Source organism: Equus przewalskii, chromosome 6 (assembly GCF_037783145.1).
Source record: "Equus przewalskii isolate Varuska chromosome 6, EquPr2, whole genome shotgun sequence".
Lineage (NCBI taxonomy): Eukaryota > Metazoa > Chordata > Mammalia > Perissodactyla > Equidae > Equus > Equus przewalskii.
The window spans coordinates 6,618,215-6,645,158 of record NC_091836.1 but is presented as its reverse complement, the minus strand read 5'-3'; the positions used below and the strand labels follow the sequence as shown (position 1 = coordinate 6,645,158).

At 37.5% G+C, this 26,944-nt stretch overlaps 2 protein-coding genes across 5 annotated transcripts in view; one reads left to right on the top strand and one right to left on the bottom strand.

The window, feature by feature from the left end:
- The window catches only part of KDM4D (lysine demethylase 4D), a 33,435-nt gene extending 19,660 nt beyond the window's left edge, over window positions 1-13,775 (bottom strand). The window contains exons 1-2 of one of the 2 annotated variants that reach the window (XM_070622928.1): window positions 13,356-13,775; window positions 11,666-11,759 (exon numbers count right to left, since the gene is read on the bottom strand). The gene's annotated coding sequence lies outside the window, so the exon portion shown is untranslated. The remainder of the gene's footprint in view (window positions 1-11,665; window positions 11,760-13,355) is intronic. The other variant, XM_070622929.1, reaches the window with a different exon arrangement.
- Window positions 13,776-13,796: 21 nt separating this feature from the next.
- Window positions 13,797-26,015, top strand: CWC15 (CWC15 spliceosome associated protein homolog). 3 transcript variants are annotated; one of them, XM_008513751.2, is made up of 7 exons: window positions 13,797-13,930; window positions 15,141-15,279; window positions 16,142-16,254; window positions 16,864-16,952; window positions 18,109-18,222; window positions 22,014-22,132; window positions 25,123-26,015. In XM_008513751.2, the coding sequence occupies exons 2-7, from the start codon at window positions 15,149-15,151 to the stop codon at window positions 25,250-25,252; spliced, it is 696 nt and encodes a 231-aa protein (XP_008511973.1). In that variant the 5' UTR covers window positions 13,797-13,930; window positions 15,141-15,148; the 3' UTR covers window positions 25,253-26,015. The 3 variants fall into 3 exon arrangements, with proteins under 3 accessions (XP_008511973.1, XP_070479031.1, XP_008511974.1); XM_070622930.1 differs by having other exon boundaries at window positions 13,851-14,202; XM_008513752.2 differs by having other exon boundaries at window positions 13,855-14,313.
- Window positions 26,016-26,944: the final 929 nt, after the last annotated feature.

Sequence of the window (26,944 nt, the reverse complement as noted above, 5' to 3'; positions counted from 1 at the left end):
CATTAGATTTCTCTTTCCAGAAATATTCTTGGAGCCCTCCATATGCTTACTTGAATTTAGACTTGTTAATCTTTACGCTGTTGCACAGCCTGCATCCTGGGGTTTCTGTTCATTGTAATCCTGGGGATTCCCTTTCCCTATTATGTGAGAGCCCTTGATTCCCCCCATCTCAGTCTTCTTTCCTGGTTTACTTCCTTGTGTGGATGGAGCATATCCACCGGAAGTATTCTTGGAAGCTTCGCTAGAGATTATGAAGTAGATGACAGAATCTCCAGGAGGACAAGAGAATAGGGTGTAGACTGTGCATCCAGGAACAATACCCACGTTATCCAACAATATACATTAAGGTATTCTTATACCTCCTCTGGTCAAAGGCACCAAAGACCCTGAGCAAGAGACATAGCTAACTAGAACTTATGCCAGTGCTGACTCTGAAAGCTCACCGCCCTCCTCCAGGAACAGATCCTGCGCAAAATCGACTTTCTTACATTTCTTCGAATTGAGGTCTTCCATGGATGTGTCTAACTGGAAAAGCCTAGGTCATATGCTTAAGTCTTTGCTCTAATAGGTGTTAGATAGTTGTGGTCTGACTTCAACCTTGGCAAGGCATGGGTCATATCATGGGAATTTCCTCAAATATAAAAAAGGAATTCTACAGTTACTGGTGGTCACAAATATAACAACTGTCTACCAGAGTTTGCATGTCTGAAAACGTCTTTGCTTTATCCTTATGTTTTTCTTCCAGAATTCTGAAGACATTGTTCCATTGAATTCTGGCATCTAGAAATCCAAAGCTAATGTTTTCTGATCCTTGTTGTGCTACCTATTTTTACTCCCTGGACACTTTTAGGCTATTCCTTTCCTCCTATTTTCCGAGATTTCTTTAAGATATGACTGATAAGACTTTTTGTCAACTCTTGTGCTAGACCTTCCAATGTAGAAACTCATGTTCTTTGTTGCTGTGAAATTCTCTTGGACATTTCTTTAATATATTCCTTCTCACTATATTTTCAGTTCTCTCTCTCTGGAAATACAATTAGTTGGATATTAAACCTCTTGGACCAATCCTCTAATTTTCTAATCTTTATTCTCCTATTGTCCATCTTTTTGTTCTTTTGTTACATTTTATTTTCCAAACTTCTAGCAGCTATTTTTAATTTCCAGTAATTCCTTCTTGTTCTCTGAATATTCCTTTTATTATAGATTTCTGATATTTTCCGTGGTTTCAGATTTTCTCTTCTCTCCCTAGAAGTACTAATTTCAGGGATTTTTTAAAGTTTCATTTGCTCTCTACATTGTATCTGTTTCCTCTGAATTCCACCCTTCCAGGATGTTTTGGTTTCTGTCTTTCACGCTAAATGCTTTCCTCATACATCTAGTTATTCTTGGCTTATCTTTAAGAGTCAGGCACTAAAGAGTTGTGTTCGCTATGCATGACTGCTAGGCTTCACTGAGAGTGCTCTGACAAGGATCCAGTCATTTCCTTTGGGGATGGGGACAACTGTCAGTATCTGAAGGTAATAGTAAAACGAAAAGACTATAAATTTATGCATCCACCTCATTTGAAAATGGGGCACAGGAATTTATGGTGTCAATTTTTTGTTTTTGAGAAACATGAAAAACAGAGAAAATAGAGAGAATATATAACAAAAAACCGGCATTCCAACCAGCTAGGATTGACATCTTAATATTTTGTCATATTTGCTTCAAGTGGTTTTGTAAAACAGCTTTATTGATATATAATTTACATAGCAAAAATTTTACCCACTTTAAGTGTACAATTCAATGATTTTTGGTATATTTACAGAGCTGTGCAACCATCACAATCTAATTTTAGAACATTTCCATCACTCCACACAGAAATATCGTTCCCATTTGCAGTCACAGCCCATTTCCGCCCTCAGCTCCAGGCAACCAGTAATCTACTTTCTATCTTTATAGATTTGCCTATTCTGGACATTTCACATAAATAGAATTACACAATATGTGGTCTTCTGTATCTGACTTGCTTCACTCAGCATGTTTTTGAGGTTCATCCATGTTGTAGCACGTATCAGTGTTTTGTTTCTTTTTATGGTTGAATAATATTCCATTGTTATGAATATACCACATTTTATTTATCCATTCATCAGTTGATAACATTTGGCTTGTTTCCATTTTTTGGCTATTATGAATGATGCTGTTATGAACATTCACGTACAAATCTATGTGTGGAGTGGAATTGCTGGGTCATATGGTAACTCTATCTTTAACATTTTGAGAAACTCCCACCCTGTTTTTCCAAAGTGCCTGCAACATTTTTAAACTTCCATCAGCAATACATGAGTGTTCCAGTTTCTCGATTATCTTCACCAACACTCGTTATCGTCCTTTTATTTTTTTGTCACTTCTAGTTGGTGTAAAGACATATCTCATGGTTCTGATTTGCATTTCCTAAATGACTAATGATGTTGAGCATTCTTGTCTGTGCTTATTGGCCATTCATATATCTTTTTTGAAGAAATTTTTTGCACAGCCTGCATTCTTTATTTAAATCCTTTGCTTATTTTTTGAGTTAATGGTCTTCTTATTGAGTTGCAAAAGGTCTTTATATGTCCTGGTTACAAGTCCTGTGTTGAATATAAGATTTGCAAATATTCTCTCCCCGTCTGCGGGTTTTCTTTTCACTTTCTAATGTCTTTTGAAGTGCACAGGTTTTGAATTTTGATGAAGTCCAATTTATCAATTTTCTTTATTGCTTGTGTTTTTGGTGGTGTATCTAAGAAATTACTGTCTAGCTCAAAGTCATGAAGATGAGTTCCTATGTGTTCTTCTAAGAGTTTTATAGTTTTAGCTTACATTTAGGACTATGATCAATTTTGACAATTTCTGTGTATGGTGTGAGGTACAGATTCAAATTCATTCTTTTGTATATGGATGTCCATTGTTCCAGCAACATTTGTTGAAAAGACTATGCTTTCACAGTTCCATTGTCTTAAAACCTTTGTTGAAACCAATTGACCATAAATGTAATTTCAGACTCTCAATTCTATTCCATTGAACTACATAGGCATCCTTATACTAATGCCTTGATTATTATAGCTTTGTAGTAAGTTTTGAAATGGGGAAGTGTGAGTCCTGCAATTTTTGGTTCTTTTTCGAGATTTTTTTGGCTATTCTAGGTTCTCTGTGTTTATATATCAATTTTAGGATCAGTTTTTAATTTCTTGGGGAAAAAAAGCCAGCAGGAATTATAATAGGAATACACTGAATCCATAGATCAATTTGGGGATGTTGCCATCTTAACAATATTAAGTCCTGTGATCCATGAATATGGAATGTCTTTCCATTTATTTAGCTCCTCTAACAATGTTCTGTAGTTTCCAATGTAGAAGTCTTGCACTTCTTTTGTTAAATTTATTCCTAAGCATTTTATTCTTTTTGATGCTATTGTGAATTGTTTTCTTAATTCCAAATTGTTTTCTTAATTCCATTTTCAAATTGTTCATTGCTAGTGTACAGAGATCAACTGATTTTTACATACTGATTTTGTATCCTGCAATCTTGTTGAACTTATTATTGCTAGTAGTTTTTTAGTGGTTCCTCAGGATTTTCTCTATATGAAATCTTGAGGAACCACAATATGTCATCTGTCAATAAAGATAGTTTTATTTCTTCCTTTCCAATTTGGCTGTGTGTTATTTTTCTTGCCTAACTGTCCTGACTAGAATCGTCAGTGGAATGTTGAATGGAAGTAGTGAGAACAGTCATCCTGGAGGATCTTGTTCCTGTTTCAAGCACTTTTAAATAGAAGTAAATGTTTCAGATGAAGTGGAAGCTCCTTTCAGATCCAAACCCCAAATCCTAATCTCCTTCCCCTCCACAGCCCCCATAAGGAACAACTATCATGAATTGGATGCATTTTCTATCCGTGGATGTCTGTGTTTTCTGTGTGTGCATATGTGTGTGTTGTATATCGACAAATAATATGAAGTATTGTTCTGTGCATATGTTATTTTTATTCTATAAAAATGATTTTATACCAAATATGCTAATATTTTTGCAATTTTTAAATTCAACACGAACAGTTTCAAGATATATTCATACATATATATAATCTATCATAAGAATATATTCTATTAATGCATTTCTCTATTAGTGGGTATTTAGATAACTTTCAGTGATTTTTATTATAAATAATGCTGCATTAAAAACTTTTCACGTGTCCTTGTAATTATATGTGAGAACTTATCTACAGTAGATATTTTAAAGGGCTATTTTTAGGCGATATAGAAACTACATTTTGTATTTTATTAGGCAATGTCAAGTTGCTTTAAAATTTGTGACTTGTTTATTCCTGGAATTTTCCATTTAATATTTTCAGACTGTGACTGACTATGGGTAACTGAAACCAGGAAAACCAAAACAACAGATAAGAGGTCACTACTGTACTTCAATAAAGTTTCAGAATTTTAGCCATAAAGATAATGTATCTGCTTCCTTAGATATAGTCCTAGGGACTTTATAATTTTTTTATTGTATTGTGAATGGACTCTTTATTCTGTTAATTTTTATTATATTTATTGATCTTATATCTCTTTTCAAACCTTATACTTCTTATTCCCTATTAGTTCTACCAGCTTGACCATTGATTCTAGAGTTTTCCATGTAGATGATCATATTGTCTGAAAAAAATAAAAATTATACCTCTTCTTTCCCAGTAGTTATAGTTCTTATTCTTTTTTTATTTTGGAGCTGGGCAGGAATGGAAGTCTTATATAATTAGATGTGATCTCCAATGAAATGTTGAATTTTGACTGAGTTAGTAGAAATTCTACTCATTTCAGATTTTAATGAGTGGTCTTAAACTTTAAGTTACATCCTATCACTTATCACCTAATCTGAGATACTTTTTTGAGTGAACAGCACCCAGGGAGACAGGCATAAACCAAGACCCTACTAATTGATCAAAGAGCTGAAAAGCGATAGAGAACATTTGAGTAATGCAATTTAAAAACGGACCTAATGGGCATACATTGAACTTCGTACTTCCAAGTGGCAGAATATAATTTTTTTTGAAGTACTATGAAAACTTTACAAAATTAACCATAAAACTGTGGCCATAAAACAAGTTTTAACAAACGCTGAAGGGTAGAAAGCAGGCAGAACATGTTCTCTGACCATAAAACAATAAGGTTAGAAATTAATATTAAAGAGATAACTAGAGAATCTCCAATTTTGTAAAATTAAACACACATTTCTATTTAAATAAACCTTTAATCAGAAAGAAATAAAAATGAAAATTAGGAAATACTTTAAACTAAATGAGAGTGAATATTCTACATTTCAAATCTTGTGGGATGCTGGTAAATAGTATTAAAAAGGAGATTTATAGGCTTAAAAAAAATCTAAGAAAAGAAAGAAGGCTGGAAAATTAAATGAGCTAAGCATCCATCTCAGGAAGTTAGGGGAAAAACTATAGCAACGAAAGTAGAAAAAAGAAAATCATAAAAGTAACACCAGAAATTGACGAAATATAAAACCAATATAAAATAGAAAGGATGAACAAAACCAAAAGCTGGTTTTTTGAAAAGTCTAATAACATCAACAAACCTCTAGTAAAAATAATAAAGACCAAAAATTGAAGGCACAAATAACCACTATCAGAAAAGACAAAGAGGTTATCACTACAGATGCTAGAGACATAAAAAAGAAAACAAAGATAGTCTAAAAACCATTAAGCCAATATATTTTAAAATTTAGATGAAATACATACTTAGAAAAACATAATAGCAAAATTGACACAAGAAGAAACAGAATGCTGAGTATATCTATAACTATCAAGGAAACTGAAGCAGTAGTCAAAACACTTCACAAAGAATACTCTAGGCCCAGCAAAGGGCACTCCAACCTTAGACAAATTTTCCTGGAGAACAGAAAAATAAAGAATATTTCCCAACATGTTTTATGATACGAGTTTCCAACAAGGACATCACGAGAAAGAAAAATAACAGGCCAATCTCACTTATGAATAAAGATGCAAAAGTCCTAAAGAGAATCAGTGGAAACTGATTCTTGCAATATATTAATCATGATCAAGATGAGTTTATTCCAAGAATGAAAGGTTAGTTGACAGTTAAACAAATAAATTAATATAGTAACACACACTAACAGATTAAAAGGGAATCTTATTAGATGCAGAAAAGTGTTTGATAAAATTTGCCATCCACTTTGCAAACTAAAAATTGTAGGAAATTTTTAATCGAATAAAGTGCATCTACCCAAAACCTTCAGTAAACACCATACCTAATAGTGAAAAGTTACAAGCTTTCCCTCTCAGATGAGGAAGAAGACAAGGATTCCTGTGATCAGCTCTTTTATTCAACATTGTCCTAGATGCCCTATCCAACATAAGAAGGCAAGGCAAAGAAGGGAGGAGAGGAAAGAAAAGATTGGAAAGGAAGAGACAAAGCTGTCATTATTCATAGACATGACTGCATATGTGAAAAACCCAAAAGATCTATGAATAAACTCTTTTAATTAATAAGCGGGTTTAGCAAGGTCTCTGGATTTAAAATGGCAATATATAAAAAACAATCATATTTACGTATACCAGCAACAAACAATTAGACAATCAAAACTGAAGAAGGAGGCCATTTACAATAGCATTAAGAATTAAGTGGCACCGAAGGCCAAAGCTAACAAAAATCTGAAAGACTTCTATGAAGACAGTAATATAAATTTATTTAGAGACAAAGAAGACCTAAATAAATGGAAAGACATAATCTGTTAATAGACCTGAAGACTCAATATTGTAGAAATGTCATTTCTTCTTAAGTTGATCTATAGATCCAGCATTATCCCAATCAAAATCCCAAAGCATTTTTGCAGAACACTTTAAATTTTATATTGAAGTGTAAAGGGCCAAGAATAGCAAAGCGCTCATAAAAGAGGGACAAGGTAAGAAGACTTGCTTTACCAGTGTTCAAGGCCCCTCCATGAGACCACGCACAAAAACAAACAAACAAAATTCCTAGTGGAATTGTGAAAGGCATAACTATAAAATCTTCAGAAGATAATATCTGAGAACATCAACATAACCCCAAAGTAGGGAATAATTTCTTAATCAAGAAATAAAAACCATGCACTAAGCAAAAAGGAAAAGTGATAAATTGAACTACTCTAATATTAAAGATTTTTATGCATCAAAATATACCAAAAAGAGAAGCCAAGAAGTGGAAAATACATGTGTAGCACAAATAAGTGACAGAGAACTAGTGCCCAAAGTACTAAGAACTCATAGAAATCAGTAAGAAAAAGATAGCAGACAGACTTGAACAGACACCTCACAAAAGAAGAAATCCAAATGGACAATAAACGTATGAAAGATTATTAGCAATCAAGGAAATGCAAATTAAGACCTATCACTATACACCCACGAGATGAGCCAAAATTGGAAAGTTGGACAACATCAAGAGTGGTGAGGTTATGGAACAAGAACTCTTTTCCTGCTGATGGCTGCACCTTTGCACATTTAGAAGAATGTTCACAGTGGTATTATTTGTAATAGCCCCACACTGGAAACATAATTACTAGAATAAATCAATTATACGGTGTATTTTTACACAATGAAATTCTATGCAGTATACCACAGCTACGCATAGTACACATTAAGTAGAAGGAAAAAGGCAAAACACAAAAGAACACATATAATTCATTTATATAAACATTTTGAACATTTAAATAAAGTTCAAAAATTGGCAAGACTATGCATTATCATTTAGAAATGAATACATAGGCATTTATTGAAATTTATTAGGGGGCTTTATATTTTATTAAATTTTGTAAATGTTCAATGTTTATTGAAAAGAGTATGTATTCTTTTAATTGAAGGATTTTATATACACACAAATGCAATATATAAATACATATATAAATATAGTAAGCATACCATGTCTATGAAGATGATGCATCAATGTCATTAATTTGCTTGACAAATTAATTTAATTAATCTTAATTTGTCTGACAAAAGTTTATGTTAAAAAAATTCCTGCCATGATTGCAGATTTGTCAGTTTCTCCTTTTAGTTCTCTATTTTTGCTTCATATTTTTCCAGACTATGTAGTTAGTTGTATACATGTTCATGACTGTAATGTTTTCCTAGTGGGTTTTTCTTTGTGATGCAATAAGATGCCTGCATTAATGTCCTTGTCAATGCTACTCTATTTAAAGAATACTTTTGCTGCTGTTGTTTAGAACTTGCATGGTATATCTCCTTTTATCCCTTTGTTTTCTATACTTTGTTTCGTTTTAACTGTTTTTTAATATGTTTGTTTTCAACTGTCTTGGTAATAATGCACTGGCCAGCTAGTGAGATAGCCATGTGCTCAGATTAGGTTAGAGCTGGTTATATTACAATATTCTCCAGTAACCTAGCCTGGCCCATCAGCATATTTCATTTTGAGGCTGTCTCCAGGAAATCATCTCTCTGGGCCCCACAGCATTTTTAAAATCAGGATTTTGTTGATAGAAGGCAAGTTACTTTATTTTTCTATTCTTTTCATTTGTCAAAATAGATTAAAGCATCAGTTTTTTATATTAGAAAATTGGTCATTTTCAGATTAAAAATTTAAAACAGATGTCATTATTGATATCACTTCATTTTTAAATGTGATTGCTGACTTATGACCATTGGGTTTTTTTCCTCTTTTTTCTTATTAAAAGCTTCAAAGAAGCATTTCCAAGCAAAATTTTCCCATTTTGTGGGCTGGTAACTTTGTAAATGATGGGGTTTATCAGAATTGGAGAAGGGGATTCAGCTGAAAGAGGAGGGAGGTTGGATTCAATCAGAGCTGTGACTGGGTTGAGGGTGGGGCTGAGTGAATTAGAATTTTGATGCTAAATATAGAGCCTGATAATCACATGATTTTTCATTTAGAGATTCTTTCCTGAAAAGAAATCATCTTTCTGGGTCCTGATATTTCTTCATTTCAAATCTGGATTTCAGACTAGCAGAATATAAATTACTTTTTTCTCCTTTAAAATATAAAACATATTAAGGCAATATTTTTAACATCAAAATGTGATTTCTTTTTTCCTGTTAAAACTCACTCATTCATTCATTCATTCACTTATCCACTCATTTGGAAAATGTTTACAGACACCTGCTGGTGCCAGTCACTGTTTCAGATGCTTGGCCTACGTCACTGGGCAAAACAAAGATTCCTGCCCTTGTAGAATTTATATTCTGCACAGGATAGGCAGAGAAAGAAATAATATAAACATAACTAAATTATATAGGATCACAGAAGATTTATGTGCTACATAAAAAAGGAAGTAGAGCTTGATAAGAGAGAGAAGGGCTGCAGGATGTTGGGGACCGGGGGGAAGATGGTTGCAACTTTAAATAGGGCTGTCATGGTCGGTTGAGCTCAGCTAACAAAGATTTCAATAAGACAGGAAAGTGTTTTTGGCCCAGAAAATAGCTAATAGAAGGGCCCTAAGACAGGAGCTCTGCTCAGACAACCCCAGGAAGGCATATAGCCCAGAAGCATGAGCAAGAGAGGAGGTCAACTAGGCAGAGCCTTGTAGGTCACTGCAAGCACCTCTGACTTTCACTGTGAGGGAAATGGGAGGCCATGCCTCCCCAGTGACTGGATCCCCTTTTCACCCAATCTCATGCAATTGCATTAGTAACTTTTAAAAATTCCTGCCAATCTGATGCTGTAGTGTGATAATTCATTGTTTGTTTACTTTCATTTTCCTAATAGGAAGGTTGAGTGTCTTTCATGTTTGTTGTCTGTTTGGAATTGCTTTTTTGAATGGCCTGTTTCTATTTTTTGCCCGTTTTTTTACTGGGTAGTTTGTATTTTTTATGTTATGTATGTTAGTAGTAGTAGTCCTAGTAGTAGTACCCTCTCATATGTTATAGGCATTACAGAATTTATCTGCTAATCTAGCATTTATCTTTTGACTCCATTTTGGGCATCTTCTGCCATAAAACTAAATTTTTATATAAATGAATTTTTAAAATTATTTCTTTTACAGCTCTTAGGTATTCTGCCTTGATCAAAAGGTCTTTACAAACCCTATGTTGTGCAAACAGACTTTTAAATTTTCTTTTTAGATTTTTATGGTTTCTCTTTTTCCTTTTGGGTGTTTAATTCAACTTGATGTAGTGCTTGTATAAGCTTTGAAGCTGTAATTCCTACATTACATCTTGCCATAAGAATAGCTAGTTTTGTAATCAGTTATTATAGAAAACATCTTTTTCACATTCACATACCTTTGTCATCTTAAAATGAAGGAGCATTTCTTCTTTCTTTTCTTTTTTGCTGAGGAAGATTTGCCCTGAGCTAACATTCGTTGCCAAGCTTCCTTTTTTTTCCTGTTTTACATGGGCTACCACCACAGCATCACCATTAACAGATGGGTGGTATAGGTCTGCACCTGGGATCCAAACTTAGGCTTCCAGGGTGGAGAGCACCAAACTTAACCACTAGGTCACCAGGGCTGGCCCAAGGAGCATTTTCTAAGGTTAAGATAAAGTACACCATGTCCAAGAGCTAATAAGAATGACCCAAGAGGTCCAGCCCCAGTGTCCTAGTGGTTAAGTTCAGCATGTTCTGCTTTGGTAGCCCGGGTTCAGTTCCCAGGCGTGGACATCACCACTCTGTTAGCAGCTATGATGTGCTGCTGGCCCATATACTAAAAAAAAGAAAGACTGGTACAGATGTTAGCTCAGGGCAAATCTTCCTCAGCCAAAAAAAGGGGAAAAGTGATCTGAAAGGGATGGGTTCATAGATTATGAGATAGGAAATACAGTAGGATGCAGTCACTAAGAAGGCTAGAGGGATAGGGACCCAGAGCATAAGGAGAGGGTTAGGGTCACCTCATCTCTCCTAACACATGGAAAGCTGAGAGTATGGGCACAGTCAAAGGCAGCTTGGTAGATCAACCAGGAGGGGAGATGAGGAGTCCTAGTTTAAGAATTTCTATTTTCCCGGAGAAGTCAGAAAATCACCCATTCTTGGGAAAGAGGATGAGGAGGAATAAAAGAGTGGAAGAGGTGTGTAGATTTGAGGAAATGGGAATGTGGGAAATCATATTATTGCAGAATGGGAAAATAAACAGGAAAGTATAAGAGGATTGGCAGGTAGAATTATGAGCCCAACTAGATTTTTGTGGTAATGGGTTTAAAATGAGAATTTTAGGGAGGTTACACATGATTTTTGCCAGCAAAGGTAACTGATAGGGAGAATTTTTAAGTTTGTAGTAAATTTACTTTTAGTTTCTTTTTCTAATACTTTCAAACCATTTAAGTCAAAAAGCTTCATAGTTTCCTTTTCTTATTAGTACTTTAAAATCACAAGTAAAAACTTTTTATTTTTCTTATTCATACTTTCAGACCACTTAAGTCAAAGCTTTTAATTTTGTGGCCTGATGATCTCATATGTTGGAGTTAATGAAACTACAGGCATGGTTATTTAATCATGGTTGGTGATCAAAAGATTAAGTGGTGGGTTAGGAGTTAAACAAATTGGGGTAATTGACTAAGGGTTGATAAGGGCAGTTGGAACATAAAAACCAGGGGTAGATTCTATAATTATGTCACCACCTTGCCATTGTTACTTCATTCCTCCACTTCATAGTGCATCATTCATTCACTCATTCAACAAATACTTACTCAGCACCTATTATGTGCCAGGTACTGTTCTATATGCAGAGGATACACCAGTGAACAAGAGAGACAAGGTTCCTGCTTTCCTGGAACTTACGTTCTAATATAGGAAGATAGACAATAATAATAAAAATAATATTAATAATATTAATAACTAACATTTATTTAGCAAGTACTGTTTGCTGAGACAGTTCTAAGCACTTTACAAGTATTAATTCACTTAATCCTTAAAATAACATTATGAGGGACTAGAATCATCCCCATGTTATACATGAGGAATTTGAGGCCACAGAAAGGGGAAATAACTTGCCTAAGTTTACACAGCTAGGAAAGGCAGAACTGGAATTTGGAACTAAGACCATCAGGCTGTAGATCCCATTTTCTCAATGACTTAGCTATGCTGCCTCTCAGACAAGAAACAAGGCAATAAACAAATAATGAACAGAATAAATTCAAGGAGTGTTTAGTACTTTAAAAAAATAAAACAGGGTGATGGGATGGCACATATGTGTTGGAGGGGTAGAGGTTCAAATGTTGATGTCAGGGAAAACCTCACTGAAGAGCTGACATTTAAGCTGAGACTCGAAGGATGGTAACATAGTTACCTTGGGGCACAGACAGAAGAGAAAAAGCTACCTCGTTTGTGTAACAGAAATGCCTGTTGGCTGGGGCTAGAGCTTGGTGTGCAAGAGAATGACTATTAGAAGTGAAGGCAGGGAGGTAGGCAGAAGCCAGACTCCATGGGGCCTCAGATCACATAAAGAAATTTGATTTTTATTCTAAGTGCAGTAGATTTTTATGCAGGAAAGTAATACTACCTGAGTCTTAATTTTAAAAGACCATTCTCACTGCTATATGCCAAACTGACTGTAAGACAAAAGTGGAGGTGGGAAGACCTATTAGGAAGCAATTATAATCCAGGTGGAAAATGGTGGTGGCTTGGACTAGGGTAGTGGCAGTGGAAGGAAATTTAGGGTATATTTTGAAAGCAGAATTAGCAAGACTTGCAACTGAACTGGATGTGAAGAGTGAAGGAAAAGGATTTAAGTAGGAGCCTTGGGATTTTCGTTTGAGTAATTGGTATGATAGTAGTGTCCTTTACTGAGATGTCCAAGACTAGGGGAGGAATACCTTCAGTAAGAAAAATTAAGACTTTCATCTTGAACTTTATGGGGGGAAAGACTGTTTCTACCTTTTTTTTTTTATTTAAAAGTTTCAAAGAAGGAGTTCTGGAAAAAAACCTTTTTAATCTTCAATTTTATGAGCTCTTTACATTTGAAACTTAAGTTGAGGGAGTTGAATTTTCATTTGTTTAACCAATATTTCTTGAGCATCTACTGTGGCCGAGGACCACGTGATGCGATACCAAGACTAAGCAAACAAGACCCCTGCTCCCAGAGGGCTTTTTTCGGGGGAGAAAAAAGGGACGACTGGTGATTTTTTTCTTTTTCCTGTTCGTTGTCTTATTAAAACTTCACCTACCGCACGAGTAGCCATCTTATAACTGCATCTCGTGCTCCCTGTAGTTGGGCCCAGCGTTCTAAACGCTCGATGTCGGGTGAATAAAGAAATGAATCTCTAAGAGTGACGTCTCCCCCTCCCGCTAGAACTTAGGCTTTTGAAAAACTAAAAATTTTAACCAACAATACGAATACAACCTTTGTTTTGAAGGCTAATATTTTTGCAGGAATGGTACCTTTATAAAGATCGTGGTTGCCCCCGTACATATTTGTTCTTTCTTCATATCCAATTAAATGAAAACACTAGTTTTTCCGTAGCCCAACTCTCGGGGCTTGTTGGTCTACCTCACGAGAAAGGAAGCAGGAGCCGACGGGTTTAACAGTTGGGTGGAATCCTTCTCTACGCTCTCTCGCTAGCCGGGGACGTGGTGTCGGCTCCCCGGGGCTTCCCGTCCACGCAGTACCGGAATGAAGGAGTCTGGGAGGGGGTCGGGGAAGGGAAAGACGAGAGAGACATTAAGTAATTGGTTCTTGGCGGTATAAAATTATGTTTAGGCTCTACTCTAAAGCACCGATTTCAAACGCCCGCCCCCTGGGCCGTTTCGGTCCCGCCCCTTGTTGTCGTCACGCCGACTTCCACTTTGGCCTCCGCGGATTGGTCGCTGCCTCCGCCGCTGAAGCGCGACTGAAGAGCTCGGGGTTTGCTTCCGGGTCTTGGGTCTCGGCCCTGCGCGCAGAGCTTTCTGGGAGCCCAGAGTCGTAATGGTGTCTGTGTGATCTGCGGAGGCTGCTGCTTGGGACCTCGGCCAACGTGAGCGGCAGGAGGATCGCGGATTGTCTCTTTATCTGACTGGGGCAGGAAGGGGCGGTCGGAGTCGCAGTCGGCGGTGGAGAGGCCCCGGAGCGGTGGACGGGTGGCGGACCCCAGCGGCTCTCGGGCGCTTACAGCATCCCGGGCCGGCCGCGGAGAGGGCAGCGTGAAGGCCGCTCTGCAGACGGCGTTCAGCAGGGTCGGGGCCCCACCACCCGCCGCGGAGCCGGGCGTGGGGAAAGAGTCCGCGAGTTCCTGGTGACACCCCGAAGGCGAGCTCCTGGGAGACAGGAGTGACTATCCTGTCGGGTGTAGGAGGCGGCGACGCCCCCAGTGGCCTGTTTCTTCCTCTCTGGATACATCCATTTTTCTTGTTTGAAAATGTAGTGTGCCAGTTCCCTAGCTTCCCCACACGCTTGCTTTTCCAATGCTAATGGGCTTTTAGTGGATTCATCTGCTATGCAGTATTCTTTTGGCTGCTCAAAACCAAAAGGAACAGGTCTCTGATTTTTGGTTTATCAGAATCCTTTGCAAGTGAGGTTCCTGTTTTTTGAGCATTGCGTAACTTATAACCTGCAAAAGATCTAATTTATCTGATGATGGCTGCTGTAAGAGAAAATTAGATCAAAAAAAGGACGTTGGAGAATTTTGATTATGTAACTGTCATTGAAGTTTGGCACAGTTTCACTCAGTTAACTTAGTGATTTAAAAAAATTTTTTTTTGTTTTTGTAGTTACTAGCCTATTTTCTGTTGTGTGAGGTTTAGATAAAATCCAAACCTTAGGGAGTCTGGTGGAGTAAGGTTGAGCTGAGAATTTTTAAAACTCAGTCACAGCAGTACTGTATGTTACAAGGCTTTGACATGTTGAGTCTCATAATTTTCGTAGTAATCCTATGGGGAATATTTCCATTCCACAGAAACTTAAGCTAGGTGATTTGCCCAAGGCCACAGAGCTGGAAGGAGAACAGGAACACAAACTCCCATCTTCATGATGGAATGTTTTGCACTAAATAAGAGCTAAGAAGCCATATTCCTTGTACTCTCTGAGCCTCATTATTTGTTTTCTTGAGAACTTCTGTTTGAGATTATTTAAGTAAATTTTGGAGAATGAGTTTCGGAAAATGTTTCACAAGGATGGACAGTGATTAATACTTTATAAAATGAGAGTTTGTCGTATTGGAAATAACTTGATACTGTTTTTCTTCAAAGCGTAAAAGATGACAACAGCAGCTAGGCCAACTTTTGAACCTGCACGAGGTGGGAGAGGAAAAGGAGAAGGTGATTTGAGCCAACTCTCAAAGCAGTATTCAAGCCGAGACCTACCTTCTCATACAAAGATAAAATACAGGTAATGAAGACTTTTTGTTTGTTTGTTTACAAAGCAAGACCAAATCTGTTAAATGGCGTGGTCATGAGATACTAGCATGTTTGGGTTATATCACTTAAATTATCTATTTTCCTAGGAGTAGAATTCAATAGAGTATTTAACAGTAAAATTATGCTCCATGACTGTAAAATACTACTAGATATTTCTTATGTAGAAATTCCTACTAACTAGGGATTTCCATGTGTAGATGAAACAATAACTAATACATTACCTGAGAGGGACCAAGCACTATCAACATTAATCAGTATGAGATTAAAAGTTTACAATAACAGTGAGCCAGCCTTGATGGCCTGGTGGTTAAAGTTCAGCATGCTCTGCTTCAGTGGCCCAGGGGTGTTGCCGGGTGTAGAACCACACCACTCATCTCTCAGTAGCCATGCCATGGTTGTGGCTCACATAGAAGAACTAGAAGGACCTACATCTAGAATATACAACTATGTACTGGGGCTTTGGGGAGGGGGAAAAATAAAGAGGAAGATCGGCAACAAGTGTTAGCTCTGGGCAAATCTTTCCCAGCAAAAAAAAAAAGGTGTTACAGTAATGAGCCCTGAGTTGACATGACACGCTAACAAAAAGTAAAGATGTTTTAATCAATCTGCAGCCTTAGTATGGGAAAATATGTGTTTCAGTTTGGGCTTCTTGAAATGTTGGAAACATCACAAAGATGCCTGTTAGTAACCTTCAGATTAGGGTAATGATCTTGTCCAGTTCCCTCTTAGGCTTGAGGGACTCAAGGACACAGTTGCTTTTTGTGAGTTGTCTTCCATTGCTACAGCCACGTGTTTCTTTAGTAACATTTTGCCCTCATTTGTTTCCACTTTAGACAGACCACTCAGGATGCCCCTGAGGAGGTTAGGAACCGTGACTTTAGGAGAGAGTTGGAAGAGAGAGAGAGAGCTGCTGCAAGAGAAAAAAATAGAGATCGCCCAAACCGAGGTACCAACACTGCCCCAGATATTTTTCTCATAAAATTATGTTGACAATTGTTTTTCTTTCATTCACTAATTAGGTTAATATTTGTGTTTGCTGTAAAATTGGTGAGAGCTGTGACACTTCCTCAAATGATTAGATTAGAGATGATAATGAGGTTGATTCCAGTTTCATCTATTTATGCTTCTGTATTAAAAGGCACAGGGTGATCTGGAGATGTTCAGCAGCCCTTGTTTCAGTTCAGATCAAGTTTTTGACTGTTTACAGTGGCCGGACTTTTTGAGGCCCCATGGTTCTACTATGAGGTTCTCCTATTTTCTTACTGGCTATTGGAAGACATCTAGGGGCATCAGTTATAATACCTTTTTTATATTTTCAGCATATGTAAACTATTCCCTAAATTTCCTGAGAGAGGCTACAGTTCCCATGTTAAAATCAGTACTTTCATGAATTCATTCAACAAATATTTACCAAGGCTTATTTGCCAGGCTGTGGTTCTGAACCCTGCTGTCATGATGCCTGTAGTCTAAGCTTTTTGTGCCCACAGGTCCCTAGAATGTTGTGAGAAATGCAGTGTTTGTTTTAGTAAGCAAAATGATGTTTGTTTTTCCGCAGAACATACAACCTCCTCTTCAGTATCAAAGAAGCCTCGGTTAGACCAGATTCCCGCTGCCAACCTCGATGCGGACGATCCTCTAACAGATGTATGTTTTGTTTCCTCCCTTCATCTCCATATAGTAATTTATTTATCATGTTTTTTGAAATACTTTTTTTATTCTTTTGGCTTTAAGAAGCGTCCTACATTTATTTTTACTTGCTGTTAGTCAAATGTAGCCCTGACTTCAGTGCTAAACTTCATAGTTGATTTTAAAACAAAAAGTATTATTTTCTGGTTAATTAAACCTCAAGAACAAGTTTCATCTCCAGACAACCAAATAAGTAGTCTGTTAAAGGATGTGCTTCCCCAAAAGTAATTTCCTATATTAAACCCTGGAGATTGAATACCATATTACACACCTCCGGAGGGCAAACTTCGTCCTCGGCTCTCAATTAATAACACCCCCTAGATTTGAATCCAGGGGCCTTTCCACATTAAACACCAAAGATGCTCCCTCCTGATGAGCACTACACTTAAGGGCTCCCTCTATGCTTAGGGAGGAAGTGAGCTAAGTGGAAGGTTTTTAGGATTAGTGCTTCAGTTAACATTAAAATTCAGTGGGACCCTACAGTCTGTAATTAATTTGCAGTTTTCTACATACAGTGGAAAAATCTGAGCAACCTTTCATGGGTAGCATCTAACTAAGCACATACATCAGCAGTTAGTCTAAAGATGACAGATTGAATTAAATAAACTCAGTAATTAACTAAAGGGAACCCAGTTTTAAGTGAGATCTAATGTTTATTCATCTGAAATTATTCTGAGAATTTAGCACCCTTTTTTGGACTTTTGATTATCCTTACTTCCTAGTTTAAAGTTTTGAACTATGTAAAATTATTTGACTCTCAGGGTGATACACTGTGTACATATGTACTGTGTATCTGTGTAAAGTATTCCTTTTCTGACTTTAGGACTATTCTCATGTAAATTCCTGTTTAATCATGTACATTTAAAACATACTATTTGCCATTATAATCTCTCCAACACATCAGGCGTTGACATTTTACTAAGAATTCATAAGCTTTTTTGTGGAGCTTTGTTTTTTGGTTGGTAGTTGATTTAAATCATATTTAGGTGCATTTTATTTCCCAGTAGGAAAATTAATCCTGTCCCAAAGATTTGGTAAGTGCAGTATTTATGGAAGAGTATGAATAATGTGCATTTTCTCTCTGATCTCCTGGGCCATCACCTTTCTTTTTCAGGAGGAAGATGAAGATGAAGATTTTGAAGAGGAGAGTGATGATGATGATACTGCAGCTCTTCTTGCAGAACTGGAAAAAATTAAAAAAGAAAGAGCCGAAGAGCAGGCCAGAAAGGTAAAATCAAAGTATTAAATATTTACATCTTCCTCCATCTTCTCACATATACTAAACTAGAAATATTCTTAATTCAGGTAATATTAGAAATCGTCCTTGCCATGTCTAGATACAGCACCTGTAGATCTATAAATCTGGTTATTTTTGTGGCATCCTAAGTCTCCTGGTTATGTTAGAAATCCTCTCCAAATAGTTCAGACACACCTAATAATACTCAGCAAATCGCTCTTCATTCACTTAATTGTTCATTTGTTCAGCAGACATTTGGTCAGTATCTACTAAGTGTCAGAAGAATCAAAGACAATTAAGATATGGTCATGGCCTACAGAGAACCCACAGAATGATAAGGCCATTGTATCTGTCTCTTTGTCTTGTGCTCCCTGCCTTCTGTCCAGGCACTTGTTAGTGCAGTCTGTCAGTAGATTTCATATCACCCAGGGCAATTCACATAACTTCCCAAGTGCCCACAGTCTCTCCCTTTCTACAATGGAAGAAAACCATGTCTAACTCAAAGATAGTCATAAGGATTAAATAGGATCCATAGTACTTACCTTTAAACTTGGAGTGAATTCCCCTAGTAGTAACAATAAGAGATGAAACTGGGGAGGCATGAGCAGGTCAGAGCATCAGAGGTTTGTAAACCAATGCTAAAGGAGTTTGGACTCTGTTTTGAAGGATATGAGAAGCTAGTTGATTTCAGCAGGAGGTTGATAAGATTGGATAGAGATTTTAGAAGGATTATTCTGGCAGAAATATGGAGGGTGGATTAGAAAGAACTGATTTAAAGGCTGTTCCAATCCTGCTCACATGCAGCTATGAGAATCTTGCATAATTGGAATTGAAAGAAGTAAACAGATGCTGATAGAGCTATCAAGAAGGGGCAATTGACCAGATAAAGTGACTGATTGGATATGACAGCAAAGATGACCCCCAGTTTCTGGGTAACTGTTGGTGCCATGCACTAATACAGGGAATGCAGAAGGATGGGAGAGAAAAGAGATGAGTTCTTTTTGGAACATGTTGAATTTGACATGCTATGAGACATTCAAGTATGGATATCTGCCTGCTTTCGAATAGAACAGCTCAGCTCTGTTTTATGGGCTTTTGTGGAAGATTTCATTTGGGCCAAGAATTGTTCTGTTGAAAAAAAAAGAAGGAAAGAACCAGCCCTGATGGCCTAGTGGTTACAGTTGAGTGCTCTCACCAGTTCGGCAGCCCAGGTTGGTTTCCCTGTCGCGGAACCACACCACCCGTCTGTCAGTGTGGTGCTGTGGCGGCAGCTCACATAGGAGAACTAGAAGGACTTACAACTGTGATATACAGCCATGCACTGGGGCTTTGGAGAGAAGAAAAAAAAAAGAGGAAGATTGGCAACAGGTGTTAGCTCAGGGTGAGTCCTTCCCTGCAAAAGAAAAAGAAAAAGGGGAAAAAGACTTGGGGAACTGACCACTGTAGGTTACTGCAAGGAATCTAGGGAAGTAGAAGACTGCTGGAATTCAGATTGGAAGAAGAAAAATAGTTTAAATACAATTCTCATCAAAGTTTGGCATAGGATAGCAAAATTCCTATAATAGCTTATAATTTTTATGTCTAATTTTGCAAAATCAAATAATTAAAAGAACTTTTCTGATATCACTTGCACACCACTAGAGGGCAGTCGTTCTATTCCAGGTTCGTTTGGCTTGCCTAACAGTTCTGGATACATAAAGAGACAAACGATTTAAATGCATTTCGTTGACTCTTAGGGAGGATAAACACTTTAGACCAAAGGTCTTACAATTTTGTGAGGTTCATCTAATCTCTTTGTACAAAAATGTCTTGGTGTTTCTTGGGGTTGAATGACAGTTTTATTTCTTTTGTCCCTGTTTCCCTTTCTGGTTTTCTAGTGGCTGATTTTTGAAGTGTCCCGAAATAACATTTTCAAACCAGTCAGCCTATGTCAGGGGCTAGGAAACTGTCTGTAAAGGGCCAGATAGTAAATATTTTAGGCTTACGGGCAATACAGTCTCTGTTGCAGTTGTTCAGCTCTGCTTGTTCTAGCACGAAAGCAGCCATCGACAACACATAAATGAATCGGTGTGACTGTGTTCCAGTAAAATTTTATTTACAAAACCAGGGTGGTTTAGATTTGACCTGCAGGCCATTGACTGTTAGCCTGTGTTCATGAAGCGTCATGTGCCTGGTACTTGAATATGCAAAGAGTTGCCACCTTTTTTTTCCAGTGCTAAGTGTGGCAATCAGCCAGTTATTCTAAAGGAAATAATGTTCCAAACATAAAATGGTCAGGACCACTAACATCATTATTATAGGTTTGCATGCATTGTATACTTGTGTTCCTATTTCCATAGCATCTCAGAGAAGTGTCTTTTCACTTTCAGCATCAATATAATTTGTTAAAAATAAATGTATCCTTTTTAGAAAGCTGTCTTTTCTTACTCTTATGTTGGATGTTCCTGACTTTATTTGCTTAAGGTCTAAGCAGTGACCTAAAGGAATTTCACTGTTTGTTTCCCTGAAAATTGCATTTTCTTACCTCCCGGTTATTTGGCCTCATAAAAAAGAAATCCACTGTTCACACTGGGATATTAAAGTATCATTAACCTGTATAGGAAATTAGGTTATTTTTCCAAGTGGTCTAACACTTTGTTAGGTTCATTTTAAATTGACTTCCAGAAAGTGTCTTTTTTCTTGATCTGTTAATCTGTTATCCCCCAAATGGCAAATTGGGATTTATCTTTGGTTTAAGATAACATGGAATCAGGTAGATCTAGGACTTACGGCTAAGGATTTTAGACATTTTATATTCCTAATTCTAAGAATGAAACTGCTGTTGATTCGAGTTCAAAGAGGTTAATGCTAATAAAAGTGTAGAAAGACAAGCTTATAACTGATGCAGGATGAGAGGTATAAAAATAAAAAGTCAGGGGCCGGCCTGGTGTAGAGCGGTTAAGTGCACACGTTCTGCTTTGGCAGCCCGGGGTTCACTGGTTCCGATCCTGGGTGCGGACATGGCACGGCTTGGCAAGCCATGCTGTGGCAGGCGTCCCATGTATAAAGTAGAGGAAGATGAGCACGGATGTTAGCTCAGGGCCAGTCTTCCTCAGAAAAAAGAGGAGGATTGGTAGCAGTTAGCTCAGGGCTAATCTTCCTCTAAATAAATAAATAAAATAAAATAAAATAAGTCTGTAGCAATAAAGCATAACAAAATTGATAAACCTCAGGTAAATTAGTAGAAATGCATATTGACTGAATATAATTTTTTATGTGATAGTTTGTCTTATTTTAGGAGATGTTTCTTGGTTAATAATAACTTGTCACCAATCCTAGAGATACAAGTTTACATTGTTAGTAATTCAAAATAAAATTATTTTTAATCACAGTTATGTATAGCCATTTTTTAAAAATTGAGTAATAGCTTTGCTAAATGAGTCTTTCTGATATTTAATACGTTCTTAAATTATTAGAATATGTTTATTGGTGTACTCTCTTAAATTTTATGTGTACTTTGAGTAAGAATAGATTTAAGTATGCATCTCAAGAATTTCTGAATCAGAAGAGACCAATGAATATATGATGGCAAATATGAAATATATATAACAAAAATACCAAATTATTTTGACAAGTGAGACTTTTCTGGTATCTCTTAAAAACAAACAAAAAACAACACTACCTTGAGGCTTATCCCATCTCCCACATAAAATCCTTAACAGTCTTTTAAAATATGGGCTATATCAGAAGATTGGCACTGGAGTTAATAGAACTAAATTTGAATTTTCCCCTGTCATTGAAAGGAACAAGAACAAAAAGCTGAAGAAGAGAGGATTCGTATGGAAAACATTCTGAGTGGAAACCCTCTCCTTAACCTCACTGGCCCATCCCAGCCTCAGGCCAACTTCAAAGTTAAAAGAAGGTACTATACAGTAATGGGTTGGCGATATGTATACACACAGAGTATGAGTTTTATAGCAAACAGTATTATGTAGAGCTTCTAAAATCCCAGTTTTTCCTGATATTCTTTTTTTTAATCAGAGTTTGAAATAATGGAACAAGGAGAATGAAAGAAAATAAACTTATTTTCAATAGATACAGTAACCAGCTGCATACCAGATATTGTTCTAAGCTCTAGAGACTGAGCAATGCACTGAGCCCTTAACCCTACAAAGCTTACATTTTAGGTGTATGTGTCAAGGGTCCCCAAAACCACCCTCCACGTTCGGACACTCACTAGAAGGACTCCGGACTCAGCATATAGTTGTACTTACAACTAATGTAGTAAAGATACACGGCCAGATCATAAGGGGAAAGGCACTGAAGGGATCCATGTGCACGCTTCCTTATGCTCTGTCCCTCCCATGAGGGGTCACACAGAGCATGTTCTTTCCCCTAGCAGTGAATATACAGCTTCATGTCTGTGGTGTTTCTGCCCAGGGAAGCCCATTAGAGACTCCATGCCCAAGGTTTTTATTGGGAGCCAGTCATATAGGCAACCTCTGCCTAGCACATACCAAAATCTAGACTCTCCAGAAGGAAAGCAGGTGTTGAGCATAAACCACATTATTTGTGCAAAGAGTCTAGGCACAGTGTAGGGGAGAGGATTCCTGAAATCCAAGTTTCCAAATGCCAGCCAAGGGCTGACCTTGCAAGCGGGCCTTTCTAAGCATAGCAGTCTCAGTCCTGCCATCTGAACTCTTTTTCTGTACAGTGTGTTTGTTTGGAATGGTGAAGTAGAGGCTGAAGAGGGAGAGAGTAGAAACAGTAAATACTGTATATGGTACTTTGGATAGTGATATGTAGGAAAATCAAATAGAAAAGCATATAGGAAGTGCTGAGTGGGAGGGAGGTTTAGTTGGTATTTTATGTAAGTGATCAAGGAACCCTGTAGGCTTAACTGTTAAACCATATCTATTATTTCTTCCTGCCTCCCGTGCTACCATCTGGTGTGATGTGGTACCCATAACTGGTTTCCCGTTGCATGCTCCCCACCGTCTCCATCCCCACCCCCAGTTTTTTCTTAACACAGCAGCATCATGGTCCTTTTAAAGTGAAAGATGATAACCTCCTGTTGTAAACTGTTCAGCGGCTTCCTAACTCATTCATAGTAAAAACTCGAGTCCTTACAATGGCAACAGTGTAGTCAAGGAAGGATTTGCTGGGAAGGTGACATTTTATCCAAGATATTTGACCTGAGTAATTGAAAGGCTAGAGATGGGGAAGAATGTAAACTGAGGTTGTGGGTGGGGGAGGTGGCATGTTTAAGACACAGTGAGTTTAGGATGTTATATGCATCTGGGTGGAAATGTTGAGTAGGTAGCTTGATACACAGTTCTGGAGTTAGTCCAGGTTAGAGGTAGTGAGTTTGGGAGCTGTCAACTTAGAGAAGTCGTCTAAAGCCTCGAAGACTAGATGAGATTACCTAGGGAATGAGTATAGCTAGAGAGAAGTCAGAGGACTGAGCCTGGGATAATGCTGAGAGCTTGGGTAGGGGATTAGCTATCAGTGCCTGGAACAGTGCCTGGTATGTACTGGGTGCTCAGTAAATCTTGACTGAGTGGCTTTTGAGTGAAAAAGCTAGGCTGAGAAGGAGCACCCAGTGAGGAAGGAGGAGAACAAGAAGAGATGGGTGGGTGTCTTGGAAGCCAAGCAAGCAAAGCGTTTCAAGGAGGGGATGATTATCTAGGTCCAATATCGGTGACAGGGTGAGCAGAATGAGCTCTGCGAAGTGGCCGTTGCATTAGCAGTGTGGAAGAGCAGTTTTGATGTTGAGAAGGAGGGGCTGAAAGCCTGTTGGCAGTGAGTTGAGAGAGTGGAAAGAAAAAACAACATCGATTGTATTTATATTAAACTATATAGCTTATTCTTCTGCCTTGATTGGATGCAGATGGGATTGTTTGGAGATAGCAACGTGTCTTAATATGCAGGTCACGCTTGCCCTGGCTCTGCTCGGCTGTTCACATTTCCCTGTGCTGCACCAGCGAGGACTTTACTGTTTTCCAAAGATGGCCGCCCTCGTTCTATGCTTCCTTTCCACATGCGTTTCCTCTGGCATGCATACACGCACACACACATCATATGGGCTTGCGTTTTATATAGATTTGTGAGAGTATATATATTACATATGTGGGTTTGTGTTTTACATGCGAGGTGATATTTTGAAATCATACTCATTATTTTCTAGAAAACATATTTTGTAGCCCATCCATGGGGTTTTTTATGTTTACATGTTATGAAATCAAACCAGAAGAATCCAACCGGCGTCCTGCCCTATCCCCAACTGCTGCTTCCCCCTGGTCAGTGTGGATGTGGCCAATACATGAGCCTTGATTGTTAGACCCCAGTAGTTTCTTCTCCTTCTGTTGTCCTAAAACGTCAATACTTAGACCTGAAACTAATATAATACGGTATGTAAATGACACCTCAATAAAAAGCCAACCAAAAAGATGTGAACACTACAGTGGATGATTACTAAATGTTAACTGGTGAAACAGTTTATAAATCCTTGAAACCACATAATCTAAACAACAGTAAATTGGTCACTTATCATCTAGAGCGTCTATTAATCATGGTAGTGCCAGGTGCTGCCACTCTGATTTAGATCTGAAAACACTAAATATTTATGCAAGTAAAATGTATGTAGTTTCTGCTTTTTAACTCAGTTTCGTACACTGGAGAAATAAGAAGATGGTTTTGTATGTTCTAAATGGGAATTGCCTTTCCTGCTATAATAAAGCAAGATGATAACCTGTTAAGAATTTCTTTATTCTTTGGGGTGTACTTGCTGCATTGAATCACGTACATGTTGAACATCATTCTGTAATGCCTACGCTTTGCAGTTCACACGGTGTTCTCGTCTCCTGATAAACAAGCGTTATAAGAGTGTTCTGTTTCCTTTTTTTCCTTCAGGTGGGATGATGATGTTGTTTTCAAGAACTGTGCAAAAGGTGTAGATGATCAGAAGAAAGACAAAAGATTTGTAAATGATACGCTGCGATCTGAATTTCACAAAAAGTTCATGGAGAAATATATTAAATAGTACAGTTTTATGTGCTTAATGAAAGCCTGTAAAATGTAAACGATCATTCTGACTTTATTTCAGTTAGTTTTTTTTTTCTCTTTCCCCTTACCTTAATTGTGTATAGGCTTCCCTAATTTTAAGTTACAAAATATCTTTTCCTTTATCAATACCTTATTTGATAAGGACTTGGGAATTGGTATAACCCAGCTTCCATTCTCTGAATGTTTCCAGTAATATGTTTTCTTTTCAATATGGGAAAGGGAATCTGCTTGTAATAAATATTTTTAATAATCTAAATAACGTATCTATGTCCCCAACTTTCTTGTTGAAATGTATGCAGCTTATAAAACATGGCATATTTTCTTTTGTATATTGTATTTCTTTGTGCACTAATTTTTTCCCCTCATTTCTCTACATTCTTCTAAGTTCAGTTAATTCATGATATCTAATCTGTGTTTTTTAAGAGTATGAGGAAAGATTAAAGGGATTCTGTTTTGGACTGCATGTTGGTATGGAGGAGTGTCATCAATCAGGAAGCACCTAAGAGTGTCAGAGGAGCATAGGGTAGCTCTCCCTTCTGCAGGCACTGCTTCCCTTCTCTTGGCCCAAGACAAGGGCTCCTTCAGCATGTCTAGAAGCATGAGGCACTCACTGTGTTCTGGATATTCAGCTGCCATCTGTCTGTTGAATGAAATAGTTTGCACACTGACACACATTAGTTGCAAAGCCTAGGAAAGTTTAACATCAAACAGCACATGAAATAAAACCTTTGCAAATAGGATTTTGTTTGTTTGTTATCTTGGAGGATATGTCTTTGGTAAGCGTGAGTGTCTGCACAGCTGGGAAATGAAGCTTTCCTAAACCTGGACTATGATTTTAAGGATGTCACTTTGATAGAAAATTTGGGACCAGAAATTGAGCCCTCTACAGATAGAGACCCATTCATAGGATTCCTCAGCTGTGAATGATCTTGAGCTTGGTAAAATTAAAGATTAAACTTTTAAAGCAAAAATAACTTGGTCTTTATCACTGGCTGTTTATTTAATCCTTTGTCTAAGCTCCATTCGCTACTCCAGCATTTCCCCAGTGGAAGCTCGGACACAGGTTGTAGCTGGACTCAAGAGTAGGGCTGGAGCTGGAGCCCAGGTCTTGACTCCACGTTCATGCTCTGCAGTTTTTTTTTTTAACTGAGCTATTTACACAATATTTTGAATACTTCAGTGTTTTTTTTAAAGCCTTTTATCATATTAAAACATTTTTATCTCCAACTTTACAATTTATAAAGTTCCTTTACATTCATTTTCAATTTTCTTCGTAGCAACACTTAGGTAGGAAGAAAGTACTGGGTTCTTCAAAATTAAGGAAAATGAAATTCAGGCTGAGTGACTGGATGAGGTTAATAGTGATGGGCCATGCATGTGTGCCTTAAAACTACATGAAAATGTGTTTACAGGTGTGAGACATTAGATTTCCAAAATTAGTTCTTAGGATTATGGGTAAAGGCTTGAAGAAAAGTGGCAGCACTTTATCATATAAGCTCTTTAGTATCTGAAAGGCATGTACCTCGTACCAGGGCTGTGATGTAGGTGCACTATTTCTCCAAGATCCACTTCGGATTCCCTATTTGAGCCTGAGAGGTTCAGGAAGAATCAGAGTAAAGCTCATTTCAATGATTTCTTTCTCCTTTCCCCAATATTTTCCAATGTAAAA